This window comes from Cupressus sempervirens, chromosome 8, assembly GCF_028749045.1.
Source record: "Cupressus sempervirens isolate cs-2001-9-10 chromosome 8, ASM2874904v1, whole genome shotgun sequence".
Lineage (NCBI taxonomy): Eukaryota > Viridiplantae > Streptophyta > Pinopsida > Cupressales > Cupressaceae > Cupressus > Cupressus sempervirens.
The window spans coordinates 493,466,964-493,489,730 of record NC_143125.1 but is presented as its reverse complement, the minus strand read 5'-3'; the positions used below and the strand labels follow the sequence as shown (position 1 = coordinate 493,489,730).

General features: G+C 35.7%; 1 protein-coding gene across 3 annotated transcripts in view; it reads right to left on the bottom strand.

The window, feature by feature from the left end:
* LOC149543358 (serine/threonine-protein kinase SRK2A-like) overlaps nt 1–17,523 on the bottom strand; it is a 175,019-nt gene extending 157,496 nt beyond the window's left edge. Inside the window, exons 1-3 of one of the 3 annotated variants that reach the window (XM_089798168.1) lie at nt 17,392–17,519; nt 16,781–17,251; nt 16,613–16,687 (exon numbers count right to left, since the gene is read on the bottom strand). In XM_089798168.1, coding sequence (XP_089654294.1) covers nt 16,613–16,687; nt 16,781–16,972 — 267 coding nt within the window. In that variant the 5' untranslated portion in view covers nt 16,973–17,251; nt 17,392–17,519. The other 2 variants (XM_089798167.1, XM_089798169.1) reach the window with 2 other exon arrangements.
* Nucleotides 17,524–22,767: the final 5,244 nt, after the last annotated feature.

Genomic DNA, 22,767 nt, shown 5'->3' with positions numbered 1-22,767 from the left:
GGTGGATTAAGTTCCATAAATAGACCATGGCCTTCTATTTTGATAGACATCTTATGATGGCTGAAATAGATAATGATAGATTATATCTTGCATGGTGAATTCAGTTTCTTAAACAAACATGGTTGTTCTTATCGTAAGTATCATCGAGGATTCATGTGCACACATGCCTTATGAACATTTTTGAGTACTTGGTGAATGTCATGTGAATTGACATTCAAGAGGCCATTACTCTTGATATCAAATGTGACATCAAAATGGTGGAAATTTTCTGATCAAAGAGATCCTTAAAATTTGCCCTTCCTAATATTATCAATGGTGTAATCTATCCTGTGTTTATTCTCCCTAGCTAAGAGGGAGTGTTAACGTTTAGTAGCTTCAGTTGGATAACCCATGCGACCAAGCTAAAGATATGTATATATATTATATATATATGGTTGAAATTATCAATTATTATATTAATTAACTAATAATGAATAGACATCATGAGGCATGTCTCTCCATGCCTTATCCACAATATAAGTAAGAGATCACTGCCCTTGGAAAAACAATACCAAGCATGGCAATGCAAATATATTTGCAGTGAAACAGATATCTAACAAGGGCAAATAATCTAAGGGTGAAAACGGTAGTAGAAATGGATAAGAAAAACGGCATTCAAATCGAGGCCCTGAATTTGTGAAAATTAGGACTCGATCACATCCTTCATTACACATATCCATGATATCAATATCAGCTTTCATGCCCAATTTATGTAGAGGAAGTGGAATCAACACTATGGTCAAAAGTAGATCCATCCCAAGAAGGACCTACACCATATGTAGAGACCGTTACATCCTAACCAAAATAAGCATCGGAACCAAAATAAGCATCAGGACTCACATAAGATGTGGAAGCATCATCATTGGTTGGTTGGAAAACTCCTTCATGTGGCCTATCAATCATTATCTCTACTTCACCCACCAAGAGACTCTTGCACTCCTTTGTAGATACCTCATATTCTTCATAAGATTATTATGCCCAGCATATTTCGAATTATCAAATATCTGGTGAGAGCTTTGTTGGTGTTCTATATGGTATCCTGAGATATTAATGTGCTTCCGGAAATCTTATTACCAAATCGCATGAAGACTTAATGGAACATTAAGTTAGCCATGAGTTGCTATGTTTTGCAATTATTAATTAAATATATTTGAGCACTTTGTAAAGTGTGAGACCATATATCAATAGGAGCAATTGCATCGAAAAGTTCATCTATATGGTTCAAAACATATGTTGAAGACACAACATTGGAGTCATTTTTCATTATGCCATGAGGAATAATATATTTCATGAGGGCAAATATTTTGATATTTCTGTAGGTAAACATTGGCAAAAACTATGGTAAATCAATGAAGAGTAAATCTTTTTTAACAAGCATAGGAAGAGTATCATATCCATCTAACAAGTTGAGTACTTTGTCCCTTTTATCCTACTGCAAATTCTAGGCTAACTGTCATTATGCTTGACCAAGATCTTTCATGATCTTTTCTAGGCTTGGCAATTTTCCCATAATAATTTAACTTAATGTCCACAGTTAAATCTACTGATTTAGCCAACAGGATGGCAGTTTCGATGCTCTGATACCACTGCAAAGTCTTGGTTAGCTCACGAGACCAAGGCAAAATGGGCTGATGACACATCATGAACTGATGTGCTAGAAGAGGGGACATTGTACAGTACATGGAAACCTCATGAATAAATTGTATTTTTGGTTTTAACTGTGACTTGTACCTGTTATTGACAAAAACCTTAAGGATATTTCAGTGATTTTTCCAATGGAAAATCTGATTGGAAGGTCTTGCACCCAATAGATCTCTTCTTTGGACCCTTTAGTGTTGCTCCAGCAGGTCAATCATATTTGGATCTATATGGAAAGCTTGGGACAAAGCCAGCAGTAGTCAGAACTTTTATCTTTCTCTGTGTCTTTAGGTCCACATGGCAGAAGCTCTAGTACAAGAACAAACCGTTTGCTTGTGTTATTTGGTGATCTGCTAAATTCTGGTTTGGAAAAATGATTCAATCCTTCTTTGATGTCATTGTTAATGGTTAGCTTATCCCTTGGTTTGACTTCTCGCAAGTTTACAAGATACTTCCCTCCTAAGGCAGAAATTATTCGATGCTTGATCACTCTCTGAGAAAGTATTCTGTTGGATTCTTTTTGGATTTTGACTCAAGGATAAGCTTAAATGGACTAAAAAAATTCTCTTGGCTGAAATCTCTGCCATTAAAAATATATGAGAAATTGGCCACCGCTATTCAGGTGATAAGAACATCAAGAAAGTGGTCTAACAAATATCTGTCATTTGGTTTCTTGTTTGGAACAAAAGAAATCTTGGTAACGATGGCTCCATCTGCAACAAAACTAGCTGTTGGAGAGGTGTTGACTGAATTTTGGCTTTTACTTGACCCTGCCTTGTTTGTTGAAAGCATGAATCAATTGTATGTGTTTTTTTATATTAGCCAGATCTAGAAGAAACATAATTCAATTGGCTTGGTTGTTGTATGCTCACAAAGAAAGACTATGGGTTGATGTTCTCTGTGTAATTATTTGTAAGTTGTTACTTGATCTTATGGCAATTTATTCCATTTACGTGTTTGAGTTGTTTTTTGGAAGATAAGGAGTCATCATGATTTAAGGGGAAGGATAGGTCTCCTACTGGCTTCAACAGTAGAGTCACAATTCTTTTATTGACTTTCAATTTTAAATGTTGCTTAGGGTACCTGAATCTACTGATAAAAGATCTTAGATGTATAGATGGTGGTACTATTCGTTACAACTCATTTTTGAGTAGCCATGGTCAATTTCCAAGGATTTATCAGATTCCTTATTGGTTGGAAGTGATTATTAGGACTTGTGAGATAAGGGCCGGACCTTTTGCTGACAAGGCAAGGTGGCAAAGAGTAAGGAATTCTCATTTTGCCTATATCCAGGTTAGTGTCCTAAGACTTCATCATAGCCTATTTCCCTCTTCCTTCTTCAGGCTATGGAGGGGACCATCAAGGACAGATAATGCTATAATTGATGTTGTATCCCCTGCATAAGGCCAGAAATTAATCTCATTTACATATTTAGACTTCACGTATTTGATGAATTTAATTGATCAATATTTATTATGTGATAATAATATCGTTTGATATACTTGCCAAATTAATTAATTAATATCTAATATATGATACTAATATTACTTAATATGCTACTTATTATATTAATTTTAATTAACATGATAGTAATATATTTTTAAAATGGCAAATTAATTGATTGATGTCTAAATTAATTGATTAATATTTATCTAATATATACTAGTTGATATATTTTCTAAATAAATTACTATGGGCTGGCATTAAAAAAATTAGATATAGTATTTCGGGATTTCAATCTCCTAGTCAACAACCAAGGAGAAATCTTTTAACAAATTACAATATGAAAACCATCAGCCTGCTCTATTTATGGAAAAGGCGCCCTAAAAATTAATCATAAACCAATGGCTATGAAAAGTCACAGCTAAGAAGTGGTATCTGGTGGGGAGGATGCCAGAGGGCAAGGTATATAGTGCATTCCTTTCCTCTCTCGAAAATGAAAATCATACACAAAAACAGCAGTACGCAACAAGGGAATGTACTCAGCAAAGCAATAATAACAAACAGTTGGTAGAAGCTGTAGAAAATAAGGAAAGTCAGTTCTTCTTATGAACAAACAGCAGAGGGGATCACACTAAGCATTTCCAGGAAATCTACGAATTCTGAAACATGGAACAGATCCCAGAGATATGTCGCTATATGATGTAAATAGATATTTATGTATGTTTTTCTGCCATAAATATATCTCTGGAGATTACTCAAATATGTGTGTATGTGTATATTTCAGTCATATATATATAAACTATAACATAAAAACCAGAAAATTACTTAATCTTATTTATTAAAGATGTATACTTGAGATGTATATGTACTTACAAAATATGCACCACGCTCCATACTATCACCTTAAGTCTGACATATGAACTGGATGGGATTTATATGCATGCTCATGAGTCTGTAATGATTAATCATATGAGATATGTGACTTATTAGGTAGAGTACTATCAATGTTTGGACTTTTACTACATTTAGATCAATGCCTCACTAGATAGATAAGCCCTGCAGTGGAATGGGCCATGCTACGTCATTCAAAGACAAGGGATAAGTCCTGTGGTGGAATGGACCATGCTATATCATACAAAAGCAAGAGTCATGTGCTGGAATGGGCATGAGCTACATCATACAAGCGTGCTAACTGTGAAGGATAGCCCAAATGGATGGGGAAGTAATTGCAATAAAGGGTGAGTGGTGTAAGGGCGCCCTATTGTGATCATTAATCATATAGGATGAGTGGGGTAGAGTTAGGTGTTATAAGTAAATTTCTTTACCTAATCTGTATTGTTTATCTTTAAAATTAGTCATTCATCTTATTATTAATTTATAAGGTTTAAGATGGATTATATCATGCTACCTTTATATGTATATGTATAACTATATGTATGTGTACTTGCTTGTTGTTTTGCAGGACTTATATCCAAAGTAAAATAAACAGAAAGTTCTACTTGATAAGACATCTCTCTAACCCTAGTTAATATAATAGTGCTGTAGAAATATGAATTAGGGCAAATTATAAAAGTGGACAAAATTGAATATAGAGTGCACAATATAACAGTGAAGTCACTAGCATTCATGAAAAGCTTGAGGAACCTCAAAAAAATGACTCCTACTCCAGTTGACTGAGAGAGACGCAGTAAATCTACAGAGGAACTGATGTTGCACATTCTGCTGAAGATATGGATGTTACAAGGAGGACTAAACTCCTGCATAAGCTTTATTTATTTTGATTTTACTTATACTTCTCTCTGGAAACCGCGATGAGTCCTTAAAACTGCTTTCTAACTGTCTATGGGGTTCCTTGTATGAAACTGATACTGTCACTTAGATCTCTTTGTTTTCCGGCTAGCTAATGATAGGTGGTTTCCTTGTATGGACCTTTACAATTTAGTTTGAGCTACCTGACATAAGATGGGTAATAACTGATATGTAACTTCCTATTTTAATATGTATTAGTGAACTTTTTACCCTAATAGATCTTTTATAAACTTCGATAATGCTTATTATTTATAATATTGTGTTGATCAATATGTACTTTCTGCCATGGTATCTCAGTTTCTTTTTGATGAGTCAAAGTGAGTGACAATTCTCATACATATTATAGGTTACAGTTGTGGGCACGACTGCCGGTATTCTGTGGTCTGTTTGGTATATCAAATATGAAGAGGGAAGTTCAAGCTCAATGATAATGTAATGTCCTTTTCCTAATTTGCCCTAGAAGCTTGCCCTAAAATCATAACTGCACAAGATTAGGGTTAGGGTTTACCATATATAGGGTTTTCATAAATTGTGTAATCCATTATTTGAAATCATGCAACATAGTATTCATCTATAATCAAAATGCCATACTTAGATTTCTTTAGAAACAAATATGAACAAATCAATAGAGTACTAATATTAACATTAAGGTTACCCAACCATAGAAGTGTCGGGTGACTTGATGAGGTGCCTCCTACCCTAGGCCCAAGAGTGGATTCATTGTCCCCCAAGGCCTCATGTGGTCTTAACCATGCTCATGAGGCGGCCTACCTTGCGGAATCTGTATATCGTTCCCCTTTATCACACTATCATTCTCTCCTCTTATGACAGAGGATCCCTTTCTTAGTTATCTCAAAAGCTAACCCACATAGGCTCTAACGGAAGATTGCAATAGGGTGCCCTTAACTTGACTCTAGGTCCAAGATCGGAATCCCAGTTACCCTTGGTCTCATTTGAAACTTAACCGATCTCATTTGGTGGCATATCTAGTGAGGCCTCACCATTCCCCCGTCCTTGCACTTCCTTTCCTTCCCTAATATGATTGATTATTATAGGTGTATTATATTGAAAAATGTATAGATATAAATATACATTCACTTGAATAAGTTTATTATAAGTATATAGATATGTTAGAGATAAAGTCTGCAAAACATATTGACATTCAAATCCATTTAAATATGCACGAAGGAGTACGATTATTCCTTCATACTATTAAAGTTATGGTAGTGCTTGTTCACCATAGGCAAACCATCAAATATGTTGCCTTCCCAACCATAGATGGTAAGCTCTTATCATCACACCTGAGCACACTACATATTATGTACATCACAAAATTCATTTTCCATTGATGCAAGAATGTCCTTGCATATATATATATATATATATATATATATATATATATATATATATATATATATATATATATATATATATATATATATATATATATATGAATTAATGCCTTGTAATAGACCTCTAGTCAGCCTTGTAATTTTGGTGCCAAGAATAGGACCAAACCTATTAATTACAGGTTACATTCATATAGGTCTTGCCCAATTACATTATTGCAACTTACATGAATCACCCAACTAGGGCCAAACCCAATTAAGGATTGAAATGACAAAGTTCATTCACAAAATGGCTAAGGCCGACAAACCAATTAGCCATTAGGTGCACTAGGTTGGCACTTGAAGGAACCTGACCTAACTACACATCAATACTCCTTAGCTAAGGAGGCTTCCTTCAATATTTAAGTTACATAGTGACAACCATCATGGCTACTCCCATGAAAATGCAGGTGAACATAACCACCATGGCTACTCCTAGACGATGGATCCATCATGGCAACTCCCACAGGGAAAATCCAACATGGTAACTTCCATGAATGGAAAATCAAGTGCTGAGTTACAGAAATGTAATGATGTTATTGTGGCTACTCCCAGGGGGTGAATAAAAAAAGTGCTACATCATAGAATTTCTTCCATAACATCCACTATGGCTACTCGTAGAGGGTGGATCCACCGTACCTATTCGCAAAGGGTGAAACAAGGGCTTTCAACTCAAACTTCTCTCGGAGAAGAATGCATCTCCACCATGCCTACTCGTAGAGGGTGGATCCACCATAACTACTCACAAATGAAACAAGGGTTTTCACCTCAGACTTCTCCCAGAGTACAATGCATCTCCACCATGCCTACTTGCAGAGGGTGGAACGAGGGTATTGACCTTAGACTTCTCCAAGAGAAGAATGCAACTCCACCGTGCCTACTCACAAAAGGTGGATTCATCAAACCTACTTGCAGAGGGTGGAATAAGGGCTTTCACCTCAAACTTATACTAAAGAAGAATGCATCTCCACCATGCCTACTCGCAGAGGGTGGAACAAGGGCTTTTACCTCAACCTTCTCCCAAAGAAGAATGCATTACCAAAGGCTTGCACCTCAAGCTTCTCCCAAAGAAAAATGCATTGCTGAGAGCTTGCACCTCAAACTTCTCTATCTCGGAGAACTCATTAACAAGGTATCACATCTCGAACTTATCCCCGATGAAGAACTCAACAAGGGATTGCACCTCGAACTTCTCCCTAACGGAGAAGAACTTATTTACAAGGTATTGCACATCCAACTTCTCGCTCATGGAGAAGAACTCATTAACAACATATAAAAGATCATCTAAAAGCTAAGACTCCTTCTTGGTCGTGACCCCCTCTCAACAAGGGCAGCATTCTCATAGCTCTGGTTAACACAATACTAGGAAGTCCGGACTTCCCAAGAGGTCACCCATCCCAATACTACTCCAGCCTGAGCGCGCTTAACTGTGAGCATCACCTAGATCCAATGAGTGCTAAGTGTTCCATTTATTCTCATGAGAGACGGATTCATGTTGAATCACTACTCGTGAAACATGGGTCAATGAGTTTGACTCAAAATCACACAATTAAATTCTAATAGCAATATCACAATTTGACTTGCTGTGGAAATTATCTCCTACTTATCAATTGATGAGCTTAAGGGGCTTTCTAATGAATGGTTCATAAGGCACAACACTTGGTGAAGCTTTTGCAAATGGGGTTGCAAGCATTGGGTTTAACCATGGAGGAAACTTTGTAGTTAAGCGTGCTCAAGCTAGAGTAGTACTGGGATGGGTGACCTCCCGAGAAGTCCCAGTGCTTCACCCCTATGAGCATTACCTAGATCCAATGAGTGCTAAGTGTTCCATTTTTCTCATGAGAGATGGATTCATGTTGAATCACTACTCGTGAAACATGGGTCAATGAGTTTGACTCAAAATCACAGTTAAATCCTAATCGCAATATCACAATTTGACTTGCTATGGAAATTATCTCCTACTTGTCAGCATATGAGATGTTCACACTATTAAAAATACATTCAAAATTAGTAATACCAGCAAACTACTAACATTGAAGCAACAACTACTTTACATCAAAATAAACAATGGAGAGTCTATTACATCCTATTTTTTGAGAATTGCTGAATTAAAATATCATCTTGCTATCATCGGAAATCAAGTAGATAATAAAGAGCTATGTCTAATTGCTCTTATCTTGGGAATCCTTTATCCGTGGATTGAGCTCTCGACCTCGACTACCAAATTTTGAGCAACTCAAAAATGAATGCACTCAAGAGGAGTCGAGACTAATCACAAGAGGAATCGGTCCACATCAAGAGGGAGAAATTCAAGCTCTGCAAAAGAAGGGTCAATTCAAACGGAAAAGAGGAAACGAAAACCAATCATAAAAGAAAAGAGACTGGTCTAAAGTACAATGTTACAAATGTGATTAATTTGGTCACACTTACAAAGTCTTCCCAGAACGGAAGAAAATTCAAGCTGCTCTAGCAGAAGTCAAGGATGAAAATTTAGCATTTTATTTAGCCCTCTCAAGTGAACTAAACTCCAACAAAAATACATGGATAATAGACAATGGAGCATCTCATCATATAACAAGACTCTTAGACAAATTTGAAACATTTGAAGATTATTCCTCTGAAGAAGTAACTATTGGGGATAATTCTACATATCCAGTAAAAGGAATTGGATCTTGCTCAATAGAACTAAAAATAGGAATCACTATTCAGCTAAAGAATGTAATATATGTACCTGGCATAAAAAGAAACTTGGTTTCAATATCTGGCCTTGCAAATCAAGGGTATCGCATCACATTCCAATAAGATAAAGTTCTATCCTGGCCCAAGCACTCCAATATCAAGAATGCTATCACCATTGGTCTTAGAGATGGAAGCCTGTATAAACTTTGTAACCATCAAAATCTAGTCTTAAATCATGAAATTTCAAAATCTAATAAAATCTGGCATAAGAAGACTAGGCCATCTTCATTTTCGTGCCTTACCATCTATAGAAAAGATTGTAACAGGCTTACCTAGTCTTAAAGCTGATCATACTGGAACATGTAAAGGATGTGCCTTAGGAAAAAATATTAAAGTATCTTTTCCCAAAAGTGAACATAAACCCAAAACCATACTTGAACTTATTCATACTGACCTATGTCGTCCTATGTCAGACCCTTCCCTAAGTGGGTGCCTTTACTTTGTAACTTTTATAGATGATTTCTCTAGATAAACTTGGATTTACTTCTTAAAACTTAAGGAATCAAGTGAAGTATTATCCAAATTCAAAGAGTTCAAGGCTCTAGTTGAAAATCAAACTGGGAAGAAAATCAAAACTCTAAGATCTGACAATGTGGGTGAATACATTTCTGAAAACTTCAAAGAATTTTGCACCTCTATTGGGATCAATAGGGAGTTTTTTGTGCCATATAATCCTCAGCAAAATGGAGTTACAGAAAGAAGAAATAGGTCTATTATAGAATCCGCCAAAGCCATGATGCATGACCAAGATATCCACACATATCATTCTGGGTTGAAGCATCCAACACCGTAATTTGCATTCAAAATAGATGCCTTCACTCAATCTTAGAGAATATAACTCCTAAAGAAGTATTTACAGGAACTAAACCAAACTTAAGTCATCTAAGAATCTTTGGATGTCTAGTATATATTCATATTCCCAAAGAAAAGAGAACTAAACTTGAACCATCCGGAAAGAAAGGTATATTTATAGGATACAGTGAATCATCCAAAGGTTACAAGGTTTATATTCCTAGACAGAGAACTATTGAAATCAGTAGAGATGTAAAATATGAAGAAGCTTTTAACCTCTTGAAGAACATTGACAAATGAAACATTGAATCAACTAGCGAATTGTTGAGTATCCCATAGCTGAGAATCAGAGGGAGAATAGTTCTGAAAGAAATGAACCACTTTGTCCTATTACAGGAAATACGGAAAACCCTAACAATAAAAAGAGGTCACTTTGAGCATGAAAGATGATTGAAGAAATTCAAGAACCTGATGTAGTTTTCAAAGAAAGCAAAAGAATGAGAAGCCACTCATGCTGTGTTGCTCTAGTATCCGAACTCATTAAATCAAAACCTTCAAGTGTTGAAGAAGCATTATTATGTCAACCTTGGAAAGATGCAATGATTGAAGACTATCAATCCATGTTAAAAAATGATGTATGGGATGTTGTACCAAGACCTAAAGATAAATTTGTTGTCTCCTCCAAGTGATTATTCAAAGTCAAGCATGCACCAAATGGTAGTATTGAAAACTACAAAGCCAGATTTATAGCCCGCAAAATTTCACAAAATGCAAGAATATATTATGAAGAGACATTTGCTCGAGTTGCGCAATACAAATCTGTCAAAACCATCATAGCCATTGCAACATCCAAAGGGTGGAAAATACACCAAATGGACGTTAAAACTGCATTTCTAAATGGTGTAATCGAAGAAGTGTACATAGAACAACCAAAAGGATTTGTAACCCATGACAAATCCTCCTATGTGTGCAGATTGAAGAAAGCACTCTATGGTCTTAATCAAGCCCCCAAGGCATGGTACGAAAGAATAAACAGTTACCTTTCAAAATTAGGATACTCCAAAATGAAGTTGATCGTAATATATATTTCAAAATAGTTGATGGTCATATGATTATTCTCGTATTATATGTTTATGACTTACTAATAACATGTGAAGAACATCTTATAGTAAAATGCAAATAGGATTTGGCAACTGAATTCAACATGAAAGATCTAGGACTCCTTCACTACTTCTTAGGCCTAAAAGTATGGCAAAAGGATAACTACATTTTTCTAAACCAAGGAAAATACACTGTTGACATTCTAACCAAATTTGGGGTGATGGACTACAAACCTTTGACCACACATATGGAAGCAAATCTTCAGAAACTTATGACGGATTTGAATCAGAACCTATTGATCCCACATACTAAGGTAAATAATTGGATCACTAATGCACTTGGTGAATAGTCGTCCCGATATTTGTTACGTGATCAATACCTTAAAAATTCATGTCTGAACCTAAGAAGATTCATCTCATGCAGCCAAGCACATCTTACAATACTTGCGCGGTACAATTGGACTTGATCTTAAATATGATCAAGTTGAGATTCAACTTTATGGATATTCTAATTCTGATTGGGCCACTAATCGTAAAAGCACTACAGGATATCGTTTCAGTCTTGGTTCAACAATGATATCTTGGTTTAGTAGAAAACAGTGATCAGTCACCTTAAGTTCCACCAAAACATAATACATAGCTACCTCCATGGGAGCCAAAGAAGCAATATGGTTAAAGAAATTGCTAGTTGGATTATTCGGGAAGCCCTTAAAGCCAACAGTTATGTACCGTGACAATCAAAGCTATATCAAGTTGTCGGTAAATCCAGTTTTCCACAACCAATTAAAGCATATTGAAATTCCTTACCATTATGTTAGAGATATGGTGGACAAAGATGTTCTCAAGCTAAAAAACATCAACACAAATGAACAATCAGCTGATGTACTCGCTAAACCTCTATCTAAGCCTAAATTGGAGTAATTTAGAGGTAAACTTGGAATGGTGCAAATGTGATTGTAACTACTGAAATAAATCTCAATTTTGTAATATTTGTACATTCATATTCTTGATGGAAAAGGTTACTATCTTATATGTATTAAATGTGTCATGAAAGGTGATGATCTTTCATTCATGTATATGTTCAAAGGGTAGCTATTGAAAGGTGACGATCTTATCAATTGCTGGACCTATTATCATGACAGACTACATTAAGTTGCTGTCCCGGAGTGCCAGTAGCCATGATGACGAAAGGTTGATGGAAAAGGTTACTATCTTATATGTATTAAATGTGTCATAAAAGGTGACAATCTTTCATTGATGTATATGTTAAAAGGATAGCTATTGAAAGGTGACAATCTTATCAATATTTGGACCTATTATCATGACAGACTACACTAAGTTGCTGTCCTGTAGTGCCGGTAGTCATTATGACGAATGTATCATGATTAGACTACATTAAGTTGTTGTCCCGGAGTGTCACAGATCATGATAGAGTTCATGGCATTCTAATTACTTGTTATCTGCTCGACTTCATTAAGTGGTTGTCCCAAAGTGTCGGATATCAGATAGCTTATTCTCTTGATAGACATCATGAATCTAATGTCAGTGCACATATCAAGTGAATATCACTATTGTGTGGAAACGTTGATGATTCAATCCTCCCTCGCTAAGAGGGAGTGTTAAAGTCATAGCTTCAGTCGTATTGAAGCACGTGGTAAATCTGATAGTCTATATACATATACTTATATCTGCACACACACACACACACACACACATATATATAAAAGCCATAATTTACCTTGATTGAATCTTATAATATTGGCTAATATGGTATCGGCCCCTTTCTACTAATGTGTTTTCATAATATCTCGAACCATCGATAGTCATTACAGTATGACTCGTTATAACTGACAACCCTTGTGTTAATTACATCGGTGATTAATTGAGTTGACTAAGTCTATGTCAATGTAGGGACATGACTCTACACTCCAATATTAATATCATGGGTGTTTGCTGCCAGAGAAACATTATTAATACATCGCATAATAAGTATCTGCTACAGCAAAACACTCAGTCATATCTGCAGTCAATACAAAGTACATATACTATTTCATATTATAATATTATCTGAAGTTACCGTATCAATTTTGATATAGGTTTAATTGCTTGGTACAATTCTAAAAAATTCCTGTATATAGCAAATTAATTCATATCAGTTGTATCAGAAATTCAGTCAAGAGCATTACATAATTCAGTCTGCAACTCTATCAGAGATCTTGCATTCTTTTACACCAATTAGATGATATAATGAGTGATAATGTAAATGTAATAAGTGCTGATTTACTATATTGGAGAATAGAATGAATGAAGATTTGTTGAAGTGTTTGCTGATTGGTTATTTGCTTGATTTCATAATAGATGATTGCCTTTGTAGATTCATGAGTGACGATTGATAAGTGGTCCTTAAATGATTGGAATGATTTTTCTACTTCATCAAAGAAAGGATCGCACCTTTCATATCTTCCAATTTGAGAGAGGGCCACACCCCTTCATTATGTCTAGCCTTTGAGAGACTCCCAACCTTTCATGATTACCATATTTTGATAAAGTCACAACCCATCAGCATGTCTACCCTTGGGAGAATCATAATGCTTCATAATTACATCCCTTTGAAAGAGTTGCAATCCTTAATCAGTGCTGCACTTTGAAAGAGCCATTTCATATTCTCATCCCATTCCTTTCTTCATACATTCAGCCTTTCATTCCTATGCTCCCCTCTTTCTTCTTTCTCCTTTGGTATGTACTTAGAATCAGATAAAATACTAAGCCGATCCGATCTTTTCATCTCTCTCCTCACGATGCTCATCACGAAGGATTGATGACCTCCTTATAGATTTCAACTTGCATGATCGCGTCCCTCCATAACAATGAGACGACACTTATCCTCCTCCACAACAATATTGTTTAGTGCCTTAATCACAGTTCATGCCTTTTCATGCTTGATAATGTTTATGATGATATAATCACTGCTCACTTATTTCTTAATTTTGTACTCTTCATCTGATTAGCATTCTCATATGAATCAATAAACACCAGAAATCACTGTCAATCCGTTCGGTAACTAGCATTACTCTTTTGCGGTGGTAGTAGATGTCTTCCATATTCAACTCGTATGCAATCATTCTTTACTCCAGACGTTGTCTCATCCTCCAATTATGACTCAATGGATAGACTTAGCCTTACATAATCAATATATAGTTCCCTAATATGTCATAAAAAACAATTGAACATTTGTTTTCAGATGCATAAACTGCCACATCATAGTTTATCCTGATAACCTGAACTAATTTTCATGTGTTAATATATGTGTGTGTGTGAGAGAGAAAATAGTGGCAGCAAGAGGGTGTTGGACAATGGTACAATCAGAGAACAAGCCCAAAGGGGTGACAGTAGACATCATTCATGGCACATTAGCAATAACTAGTGACAAAAGACAAGATAAAACAGCACCCTGGTTCTAACTCTGTCAAAAACAAAGGTCTAGATGCAACTAAACCACCAACCATGCTCAACATTGTCCATCATCTTGAGACAAGCCCCACGAAAGCTGCAAACTTTAACCAAAAACAAAAACAAAGGACCAGAGTGAGCCCTTTAAAACTGCCAGCAATCACCTAATCACAGGAAGAAAGGAGACTTAGAGAGAGACCACTTTCATCACCATAACACTGAAAAAACAAACTCAGGCAACAAATAGCTTGTCTGTCTTTCTCTGTCAAAAGAAAAGGTCCAGAAACAACTAAACCACCAACCTTGGCCAGCACTGTCAAAGATCTTCCAGCCCGTTGCAAACTCCCTTTCCACCTCAATGGCAGAAGGGTCCATCTGAATAGGAGCAGGGAGGAGAAAGGTCAAAATAACAAGGTTGAAGTAGTTGCACCTCCTTCCATCAGCACAACCACAAAAGGTAGCACAGATATTCTCCACCTCAATCGGAGTCTCCTCCACTTCCAACATCATGAACAAAATCTCTACCTCCATAGGAGACTGCTCCACCTCTGAAGAAGTCATGAAAGGAGAAGTAGACAACAAGGCCCAAGCTAACCTCATGGATAACAACAATCTTAACCAAGGGGTTCTGCAAAGCCCCAAACTAGTAAGCTGTGGAGTCATCCTGTCTCCACCAAACTAAGCTATCTGGGGTTAAAACCAAGAGTCCACATTATTGTCACCAAAAGTTCCATCTCTCCAAAAAATCAAAGAGCTAACACCACTTTTCCCTTCAGGAAGGTCATGACCTGCAAAAACTCCAAACTCCACAAAGGAAATCCACAAACACAAACAGACCTGGAAAACACAGGGCTTCCACCATTCTTTTGGAAGAGAGCACACACCCAACATCTGCACAAGCAAAGGAAAACTACAACTGCCAGCCAGGGCATACCCAAAAGTGGCAAGAGCAACAAGAACAGATACAACATAACAAAAAAGGCTCCACAAGGAACAACACAGATAGGCCAAGCAAACTTGTGCAAAGATGGTTTACCATTTCAACTATAAGGATTCAAGCAAGTATATGCTGCTGACACTTGTAAGGATAATACTAGCCGTATCAATAGAGTCGATCTCTCCTTTCACCATGAATTAAGCCATGTTGTTCATAACATAGCCGTTGTTTTCCGAGAGTCTCCATCACTGTGGGCCATGGTCAAGTTCTTAATGGTATTAACATTGCTGTTGAGTGCTGCCTTTAATAATTACACTTCTGAATCAACCATCAGATACTCAATGCATACCACCAAACAGTGCTGCCTTTAATATTAATGCTTATGAATCATCCATCAGATACTCGATGCATACCACCAAACATTCTTCATGGTGCTGAATGTTTATCTTTCTTGTATTTGTTTTTCAAATTGATTGCAACCGAATCCTTGTAATTAATTGTTCTATTTTATTAATACGGTTAAATCTTTAATTAAAACTTATTTTGTCGTTTATCGATTATAGCGTTCTTCAGGTCTGGAATGGGGACATTACAGATAACCTCCCCTAACATTCTATCTTTTGCAGGTAGGGGCCGGTAAAATAGAAGCTCTTTCTCTAGCTATTAAAAAGCAATTGCCTCAAACCTTATTATTGAAAAGGTAAAATCGTCTCGCAGCTTAGGGGAAATTTTCTACTGATGTTAAACTTTGAAACACCCCCAATTCCATAAGATGCAGTTCAGATCACAACTCGACCATCTATGGATCATACCAAAACCCGCAAACAATTCATCGTACAGAAATCAAAAAGCAAAACCCTAGATACCATAGCAAACCTCTGTGGATTTAACCTAGCTTTAGAAAGAGTTACAATCCAAACTTTACTTATGTTCATTGTTCGATGTTCAGTGTCCGATTTCCTACCTTAAAGAAGGACCAAGTTTAACAATGCTCATTTTCAAAAATCAAGTTATGAAAACATTCCTTATTGTAAAACAATCCCTGAAACAGCACAAATCACACAACCATACCCTTGAGAAACTTGATTTTGTATCTTAAGACGAATTGCCCCGCATTCCAATTGAACTATTCAAAAGCCGGCATTCCTTACCTTAAAAGAACGACCAAGTGGAGCACAAGACACACTAAAATTTCAAGACTTCGCTAGAGGCAACTGGATATAATTCACCTCAACTGCACCTAAAAGAGCCAATAAACAGAATTCGATAAGGTATACCTCTTTGAAGCGAATAATATTGGGATGGCATAAAGAACGGTGGTTTATGATCTCTCTCCGCACATTCTCATCTATCTGATAAACCCAGCCACAACAAGAAGTTACATTCGGGTGTAAAAACAGAAAAGATGAATGAAAGGCTTCAGAGAGACAAAAAAGGAAGTAAACCTTTTCGCCTCTCTCAATGTACTTGACAGCAACGAGCTCCTGGGTGAGTTTGTCACGCATTAAGCGTGCAACACCGCAATTGCCATACCCAATATCTCTAATAAGCTCGTAACGATCACTGTCATGCATAATGGGCATTTCCATTGCCATTGATGAGCCGGATGCTCCTTCACCAAAATCCACTCTATGCATGATTTACTTTATCGATTAAATTTTCACCCGAGTGAATATGTTTTGCATTTCTCTTACACAAATGGTTGCCTCCTGCAACCCAAATTTTGGGAAAACTGAAAAGAATCCAACATTTTTTTTTTCTTAAACCGTGTTAAACTTATAAATAAAGACCTCTGTGCGATGTTTACTAATTTTACATATTTGACTTGTAATCAGTCAAGTACAATATGTTGAAATAGCCGTGTAATTGCAGTAAGGGATCGAAGGAATTGAATAGAAAGCAGAGTTCTTCGCTATCTGAGGAAGAAAGGCCAGCGAAGATATTAATAAAGGAGAAAAATAGGATATAAACAGAGCAACGAATCTGCTGTGAGACATTTAAAGAACTGCAGTTGGAGAAAGAAATAAATTCAATGAGCTAACAACTCGCCCACTACCTTCCAGCGGTAACGTGAAAATTTAATTTACTTCGCGAAGCTAGGCACGAGATTTGATTCGATGCCGTCAATCCACAGGAAAACACGGAGGCTATTCAATTTCAATTTGTGTTTATTTGAAGATTATTATAATTTTGTATGCACTATAGGTAGTATTATAGGGTCCGTAATATAGTAGACAATAGAACGGGGCTTCATTCAGAGTGTACTTCTGAACAAATCTGAAAATACACTAGCATACTTAAAAATTTAATTCAATTTTTTTATGGTAAAATAAGGTCAAAGATATCTAATTTCAAAAGAATTAATATAAATTTAGTAAATATTGTATTCAAATTGAAAAAAAAAATTCAAAAAATTCAGCAAATCAAATTTAGACAATGATTTATTTCATCATATACCAATTTTTAAAAAATCATAGCAATAAAAAGAGTGCATATTTCTATTTTGCTTTTGTGACATGTAAATGAACTTCAAATTTTTTTTTAAGTGGAAAATGTTTACATTGAAGATTGCTGCTTTTGAGCTTAACTAAAATTTTGTTCGAGTTTTTCTATCTTTTAATTTTATTGAATTAGCTAATAATTGTATAATATCTATAATTTAAAATAAATTAATTTTAAAATTTTATGAAAATATATTACGTTTATATTTTAATCTATTTTTATGACAATATAATTAGTTTACTTACATTTTGAAAAATATGAATAAATTCAATGAGCGCTTGGTGTATTGAATGGTTTCAAATGAAAGAACTAGAAATCAAGTCTTATTTTTGTTGGGCAAGAAATTATTTTTCATAAGACTAAATATTTTGAAAAATTGATCAAAATGAATGGTAACTCTCAATATACTTGAAACACTTTTTGACCTCTTAAACCTTTCCTTGAACTTTAAAATGAGCTCTTGGTCTATTGAATGGTTTCAAATGAATCTACTAGAAATCAAGTCTTACTTTTGTTGGGCAAGAAATTGTTTTTCATATGACTAAATATTTTAAAATTTTGATCAAAATGAATGGTAACTGTCATTATACTTGAAACACTTGACCTCGTATACCTTTCCTTGAACTTTAAAATGTATTAGAGGGAGAGACTAGTTATTGTGCATCTTCCAATTACTTTAAAGAAACCAAGAAAATAATAACTAAAAGTCCTAATAAATATAACAAGTATTAAGAGATGTTCAATTGTAATTGTGCATGTTTCACTTACTTTAAAGAAACCAAGAAAATAATAACTAAAAGTACTAATAAATATAACAAGTATTAAGAGATGTTCAATTGTAAATGCACTAGTGAGGATTTTTAAATGGATATATGGATATTTGTGCACAAGTGTTTACAATTTTTGAAGTTTTGTAGTGAGTGGCTATCAAAGCATCTTTAAGTAGGTACTAAGTGACACTTTGAAATGGCCATTTTTTGTGCATAATAGATCCCATAGGGTGCATCATTACTACACAAAAGCTAGAACAATATCTATAAATAGTTAAGTCATATACAAAGACAACAACAATAATAAAAATTTAAAAATTGTAATATCTAATATTTATAAGTGTGTGAAGTTAGCTATAGTGATTGTTGGTATACTTCCCCTTTGCACTTTCAACAGTATTGTGAAAACGTATGAAATATTTGTTACAAAGCCATGCTACTATATTGTGATGAAGGGTACTCCCATTAATACCCAAAACACATGATGAAAAAAGAAAAACAACAACAACAACAACAATTTGCGAGAACAAAATATGTGCTTCTTATTATCACCGCAAAAGCGAAAATATAGAATTCAAAATTACATTATGCTAACCCACATGGGCACCTTCATTACAGTAATTCACAAGAAAAAGTTGTGAACTATCACCTAGCGTTGTCCCAGACAATGTACGGACATTTCTTAAATAGGCAATTTATGTCACCCGAGAGGGTTCTAGACACTCAAACTTAATACCTAGGGCCGATAGACCCTAACAATACACATGGAGTCAACCAAATACACTTTTGACATTTATTTTGGAAGTTTTGGTCGGCCCAACTTTGGAAGGCCATAACTTTCGAACCATTGCTCTGATTGGCTATTATAACCACTTTTCATAATCCTCAACTTCTGATCTACATGCCCAATTTATAATTTGTTGAGTTTTCAGGCCTCATCCAAGCATGTTTAGGCCTTCAATGGTGAGCCTAAAGTTTATATACCAAAATTGCACACTAAAAATCCGCAATGAATCCATTAATACTCATGATATGACACTAAGCCTCAACTGGTAGGTTGATATATCCAAGATGAACATCTACCTCTCAAATTAGGACATTCTCAACTCGTATAACTGACTTACTAAGTAGCAAGCCTTCATAGATAGAAACTCTGCATTAAGACAACCCTTATTCAAACAACTGAAAGAAAATATTTTTGGGTGATGCAAGATTGCTCTTACACCTAGATAACTGACTTACTAAGTAGCAAGCCTCCACAGACAGCAACTTTGCATTAAGACAACCTTTATTCAACCAATTTAAATAAAATATTTTTGAGTGATGCAAGATTACTCTTACACCCAAGAAACTCTTGCATCATATTGTTAAACACAAGCTTACAATTATAAATTAAGATGTGAAATATTTGTTTTCACACAATCGATAATGTGTTGTTACACCAACACTTTGCATTTTTTAAATATCCATACTCAGGGATTTACAATATAACTTGTAGTGTAATTTGATAATAATTAATAGATGGAAAGATCTCAAAATTCTCATTAGCAATCTACGCACAATCTTCTTGGCCACCATAACCTCACAAATACATACTTTATAATTACAAATGTAGAAACTATGTTTTTAGGACTAAATTCAACACCCTCCAAAATTTCAAACCATTACAAAAATTTGTACAAGATGGGTCATAAAATAATTTATAGAGTTGTTTATTCTTCCAATAAAATCTCATAAAACCAAGAGACGAAGAACTACAAAGAAGAAGAATTTGGTGTTCAAAAATTAGCCTACACTAACAATCATCTACTCTCTATGTTTAGATTATTCAACCCTTTTTATAATGTTTTTCATCTTTCATAGAAGTGGCTTGTATAAAGAAGCATTATTATCACGCTAATAAATAGAAATCATTAATATTCAACAAGGAGAGGAAGAACAAGATAACAAAGTTATAGAAAGAAGATTTGACATATATTACTCTACATATATGTGTGATTTTCTACAATACCATTTGCAACCATAGCACAACATTCTTTATTTAGGGACCACGTGTATGTATAGCATCAACATCAACTACAATTAGATTCATACTTATAATCCATTTCATCAAATACAAAAACAAGAGAGCTACCACTATCAACCTTCTACTATGGAATTTGAGGAGGATGGGAATGAAGGACCCTTGATCTTATAGATTCAAATCATATCAATTAGTAAGTCTTGCCAACTTTTTACAATACAAATTTTACCAAATGATTTCATTATCATTTCTTTTTCAAATAAAGCTAAAAAAGTGTACATATCAATTTGAAAAGAATAAGAAATGTGAGCATTTTGACTACGAATTCCTAGGATCCATAGGTGTGCATCAAGGATGATTATGATATTCCAAATTCTATTTTGTAATGGTCAACAAAGATGATCTTTTGAGGTGGGTTTCAATCATATATGTTAGAAACTCAAAAAAAATAGTATGAATGGATGAGTATCAGGAATTAGTAGTGTATCTCATAAAAGAATCACATTGTCATTCATCCTCATTTTTTTACTAACCTATTTTATCTCACTTAGTTCATGTGAATGAGACTATCAAAACATTTGTTTTTTCTTCCTTTTTTTGTATGTCTCTTTGTACCTCAGCTTAACTATCACTGGAGAGAGGGAGAGGGAGAGGTCAGGGGAGCGGTCAGGAAGCATCTGTTCAAAATTCAAACCTGGTTTCAAGTGGGAATCCTCAGGGAGGAGGAGCTAAGGAACCAGGTACAAAGGAGGGCCTTCAGGCAGAGTGTGGAGAAGCAGAAAATGGGGATGGGGACCCACGTGCTGATGGTGAAGTCCAGATCAAGCCAAAAACACAACCCAATGTGGTCAGGCTAGGGAATCTTCCAATGAAATGGGCCTCACTCTTTGGTGTCAAACCATCGGGTAAGTCATCTTTCCCTCTAGTTAAGATTGTTTCAAGCCTGGAAAAGGCGTCGTGCACGATTGTTATTCTAGACAAATTAGTTGATCGTAGCATAGCTTTGATGGCTTCCACGTTGGTTGGAAAGTTTCTCGGTTAGAGACCAAACATAGATGTGGTGTGTTCCTTCACCTTGAAGAAATGGCATCTAAAAGGTCAGGTTAGCATTACTGCGATGGCTAAGGGGTTCCTCTCTTTTGACTTTACCTATAATGAGGACATGGTTAGTATTCTGTGTGAAGGGCCCTGGAGTATCAGACGGGCAACTCTGGTGTTCCAGAAGTGGTCTTCTAAACTAGACCTAAATGAATCCTTTTTTTAGCAAGCTCGAGTATGGGTTAGACTCCCTGAGCTATCATTGGAATTCTGGAATGAGGATGTTTTTATGAGTGTGGCCAGTTCCTCTGGAGAATTATTATCTATTGATCCCATTACAGCATCTAAGAGCAGACTTACCTATGCGAGGATATGTATAGGAGTAAGGGAGGGAGATGATATTGTCGGAAGTGGTGTGCTTTGAGTCTAAGCTTGGTACTCACATTCAGCATTTGGACTATGAGAGCGTACCTTTTGGTTGCTATCATTGTTTTAAGACTGGACATAAGGCTTTTCAATGCCCAAAAGTGAAGATGGATAAGAAGAAGAAGCCTCTCCCTTCTCTCAATAGGGACATGAAAATTTGGAAGAGGAAGACTACCAGCATAGGCCACAAGGCTGACTCTATTATGGTTGGTCAGAAGGCTAGAGAAGTAAAGAAGGACGTTACTCATGTGCCAGCACCTTCTATTGCAATAGCTTAGACCAAAGATAAGAAGGATTGTCCCCATTATGAAGAACTTGCCCAAAAATCTTCAAATGTTGAAGTTTTTGCAGATCTGAAGGAAAAGCCAAAGGCAAATGCCCTAGAAGGAAACCAAGTTGTCTTTCATGAGTCAGAAGACTCTCAAATTGTGGAAGGGGCAGCAGATTTGCAATAGGTAAAACCTGTGGTTAAAGATTGCAAGGGAACTGCCCAGCAGATTATGAAGGAAGCAGATTTGGAAGGAGTCCCTAAGTTGGAAAGGAGAAGTATTTTGGCTACCAAAGACGAAGAAATGGATAGAGCCAATAAGGATATAATTATCTATCAAGGCCTAGAGGATAATTTTGTTTCCTCTAGAGCAGAAGCAGAAAGCTTTGTGGAGAATGAGAATGA